The 4,235-nt window shown below is 34.0% G+C and overlaps 1 protein-coding gene across 1 annotated transcript; it reads left to right on the forward strand.

The window, feature by feature from the left end:
- The first annotated feature begins 1,906 nt into the window (after window positions 1-1,906).
- On the forward strand, window positions 1,907-2,856 carry LOC107875135 (cytokinin riboside 5'-monophosphate phosphoribohydrolase LOG3-like). The gene is made up of 2 exons (XM_016721754.2): window positions 1,907-2,234; window positions 2,585-2,856. Exons 1-2 carry the CDS (start codon window positions 1,907-1,909, stop codon window positions 2,854-2,856), a joined length of 600 nt encoding a protein of 199 aa, XP_016577240.2.
- The last annotated feature ends 1,379 nt before the right edge of the window (window positions 2,857-4,235 follow it).

Here is a 4,235-nt window from a genome sequence, read left to right on the forward strand (position 1 = left end):
CAATAATACAACCTATAAGCTTCACAAGATTTCGATGCTGAAGTTTGGCAATGCAAATAACTTCATTCTTGAACTCGTTAACTCTTTGCGATGAAGACTTGGAGAGACTCTTTATAGCTATTTCTTGTCCTCCTTCTAGGATTCCCTATAATATCAACATATAGCTGGCTTAGTGGTTGCCACAACGATGAGGTAGAGATATGGTTTGTGTGTCACTCTAAGCTCCCTAGACCCACTTCTACATTGGGTATGTTGTTGTTGTAGCTGGTTTAGTGATTCAAAAGTGTCATCTGCTTACTATCAATTATAGTAAATATTATTTCCTTGAAGAATGATTCATAAACTTACAATGTTACTTTGTAAACAGATCCAAATCCACCTTCTCCAATCTTGTTTTCGACTGAGAAATTAGAGGTTGCTTTATTTAGAGTTGATAAGGCAAACAGTAGGAGGTTTAGGTCATCTTTGAAATTCATCTTTCTCTTCTTCTTTTTCAGAATATATAGCCCTATGACCAGGCCAATCACAGTCACTCCAATCAATAGTGAGAGACTCAACACAACTAGTTTTGTTTTCTTCGAGCCTGAAAGAAAACAAAACATGGGGGCTAAAATAAACTAAATATACATGGAAGAGCGAAACATATACTGTGTAAAATTTTAACAAATATCTTAGTAAACACAACTAAATCTGAGAATTACCAAGTTCAAACATTCAGCTAATACTCCATATTTGATCAAATTCATAAATGTTACCTAACTTTGAGTTAGCCATCCTTATGTGAATGTCCTGTCCTCCAGGTAATTCTCGAATGTCAATTAAGTCTCCATATGAAAGTAAACATCCACTTCCAGCATTATGTATATCAAGATCTGAGTAAGATACAGACGAGCAATTCATCAAGCAAGCTTTCTTACACTCGTGGAGTGTCATACTCACATCAAACCATGAATACTGTGTATCTGGTAGCTTTATACCAGAGTACTTGAGAAACCCATCTCCCTTCTGGGCACTGATATGTTTGGTTATCTTGTCCATACATAATAAGGGTAGCAATGGGAGTTTAAAGAGAATGTTTGTATATAATAATGGTTTCCGAAATGTGAGTTTTAGGAGATTGGAGTTTTATATAACATGTTAGTTTTATAATAATGCTATGTAGTGGTTTCCCTCAACCACTACATACCACTAACCATTACCTTCTGTTTTTTTACTTTGGTGTCATTATTTCTGCTTTGACACTATTAATTTTATCTTTTAATTTGTTCCTTGCCTTTAATAATTACTTTCCTGAGGTTAGTACGTCATTGATTGAACGTTACAAGCTTTGCTTGGAACTAGTTACTTTGTTGATATTTAGTTTAGCCACTTAGAAAATGGTTTTATGTGTAGAAATAAAAAAACTATAAAACGTAACCAAAAAAAAATGTGCAAATTGTTTACTAAATCAATTCTCCCACTTCGAGTAATCTCTCAAAACCACTTTATATAGCTTGATAGCATGCTTATATTTCAGGGAAAACAAAAATGCCGTGCTAGCTACTACACAGCATGGGGGACACTTGAGACATATTTTAGGGATAATGGCAAAAAGCCTCTGGTAATATATGTTCCTCTCATCACATAAATGGTTTTTGGTCACGACTATTCTGAGTATTGCTTGTATCCCTTCACGCCTTGTATTAAATTGTCTAGTGACTAATTTAGTAGTAGTATGATATCCATGAAGAGAAAAAGTTATCAGTTTCTTCTTTTGTGCAGGTGGGTTAGGGACGTTGATGAATACCTTTGTGCTTTGAACTCCAACTCATTGATCCGTAGAGAAAAGGTATTAAAATTTGCACGCTCACTCACCTTTAAATTGCTTGTGAATTTAAAGATGAGCTTACCTAGAGAATTTGATGCTATGGTGTCAAAATTCAAGAGAATTTATGTGTTTTGTGGGAGTAGTCAAGGGAACAAAAGTAGTTATCAAGATGCTGCTATTGAGCTAGGCAAAGAATTGATCTCAAGAAACATTGATTTGGTCTATGGAGAAGGTAGCATAGGCCTAATGGGTTTGGTTTCACAAGAAATTAATGATGGTGGTTGGCATGTTATTGGAGTTATTCCCAAGACACTCATGCCTAGAGAGTTAACTGGTGAAACAGTAGGAGAAGTGATGACAGTTGTAGATATGCATCAAAGAAAAGCAGAAATGGCTAGGCACTCTGATGCTTTTATTACTTTACCGGGTTGGTATAAGCACTCACTACTAGTCTAATCTTCACTCTTTTGCACTCAAATTCCCAAAGGCAAATAGAAAAAGGACATCAGGTGCTTTTAGTTTGCTATTTCATGCATAGATTCACTATATCTCGTCTATTTTTTTTCTGTGAGTTCAAATAGTCTTTTTTAGCTTCATAGTCTATTTTTATTCTTAAACTAGAAGTATATAGAATGTGTCAAAGTTAGAATTACTAAGTTGCCAAAAGAAGGAAAGTGATGTTCTTTTTCCATTTGGCTTCATCAAGTGTAGTTTGGCATTTACTTGGAATTACATAGTCAGAATTCTAACAGCAAATAAAATTTTCATTGCATTCAGGTGGTTATGGCACACTTGAGGAGCTACTTGAAGTAATTACATGGGCACAGCTTGGCATCCACGATAAGACGATAGGATTGCCGAATGTATATGGATATTACAATTCATTATTGTCATTTATTGACAAAGCTGTGGAGGAAGGCTTCATCAATCTCAATGCTCTCCAAGTCATCGTATCTGCGCCAACAACAATAGAGCTTGTCGAGAAACTGGAGGAATATGTTTCTTGCCATGAAAGAGTTGCTTCGAAGTTGAATTGGGAGATGGAGTAGCAGCTTGGCTACCCTCAAGCATGTTCTTCTCTCCTTCAGTTTACTTTGAAGCTAAAGAGTAGGCTTATTAACGTCCATTTGTAAAAGTGTTGTAACTTTTTACCTGAATTTTGGTATCTGCATCACAACAATGAAAGAATTGTTGCCTTTTTTTGTACTAAATTTGAATTTGAAGATTTCCAAGAATTAAGTTTTTTGAGTGTCTGATGATTTGTAAATATAGCTATTAGTGATGATAAATTAGTGACTAAATTGAGTCGTAGCTACTGAAAAACTTTAGCGATGGACAGATTTGGTTGCTAAATATGACTACTTTGGTCGCTAAATATAGCTACTCAAGCGATCAAATTATGTTGCAACGGATCAGCGACAAAATATTCTGTCGTAAATTTAGCCACGCCGAAAATAAATTTTGGAAATAGCAACGCTATAGCAACGGATAAATACGTCGGTAATATCAACAACCAAATATATCGTTGCTAAGGGGTCACAAATTTTACGATGAAAATCATCTTTTCATTGCTATGAGGCTAGCAACGAGCAATATAGAAACAGAAGCATTTCCGTTGCTATTCCATCACTATTTCTATTTAGCAACGGATTTTCACATGATAGCAACGAAAATGGCGCGTCGCTAAACGCAGTTTTTTTTTATTGTTTGAATGTTGATTAGTGTTCTAAATTATCATATTTCAAATAATATTATGAATTTTTATTTTCTTTAGTGTATCAAATAAAGTTTGTAGGGTCTATTTTGAGATGAAATGAAGATGTAGAATCATTTGCCGAAGACTCTCTATCATGACTCCGTAATTTACTTGAAAGTGCATTAATGCACATGAGCCTTTAGGGTGTGAAAAAGTTATTCCTATTGTCAGACCAGTGCAGAAAATGACAGTTTTTTAAAAATCTTAAATTGTAAAATTAATGTAGAATGTGCTTTAGCGTCTATGAGTTGTTTTTCAAAACGTAAAAGATTTATTGAAGGTTCATGGCTAATAGAATACTTTCAATGTAAATATATTTAATGAATCGTCTATTTTCAAATGTAAAAATTATACATCGACTGTGCGCCACCTCCCATGTGTTTTCATTATTTTAATCATGAAAAATCTGGCAAACTCATTTATTGAAATTGTTCCTCATACAACATCATTTTGATTCAAAATTTCATATTTTTTATAATTCTCTGATACCACAATTCTATCATTTGCTAGGTATAATTCTATTGGTGTATCTATTCCTTCTCTGAAACATGCTTTTATTAATATCTCTGTACCTCCAAGGTGTACATATTTTATTGGGTCTCTACTTTTTATATCATTTATTTCTTTATTAATTATCCTTTTTGTTACTAGTGGTATACTAGCTTTACTTTT

The sequence above is a fragment of the Capsicum annuum genome, chromosome 6 (assembly GCF_002878395.1).
Source record: "Capsicum annuum cultivar UCD-10X-F1 chromosome 6, UCD10Xv1.1, whole genome shotgun sequence".
Lineage (NCBI taxonomy): Eukaryota > Viridiplantae > Streptophyta > Magnoliopsida > Solanales > Solanaceae > Capsicum > Capsicum annuum.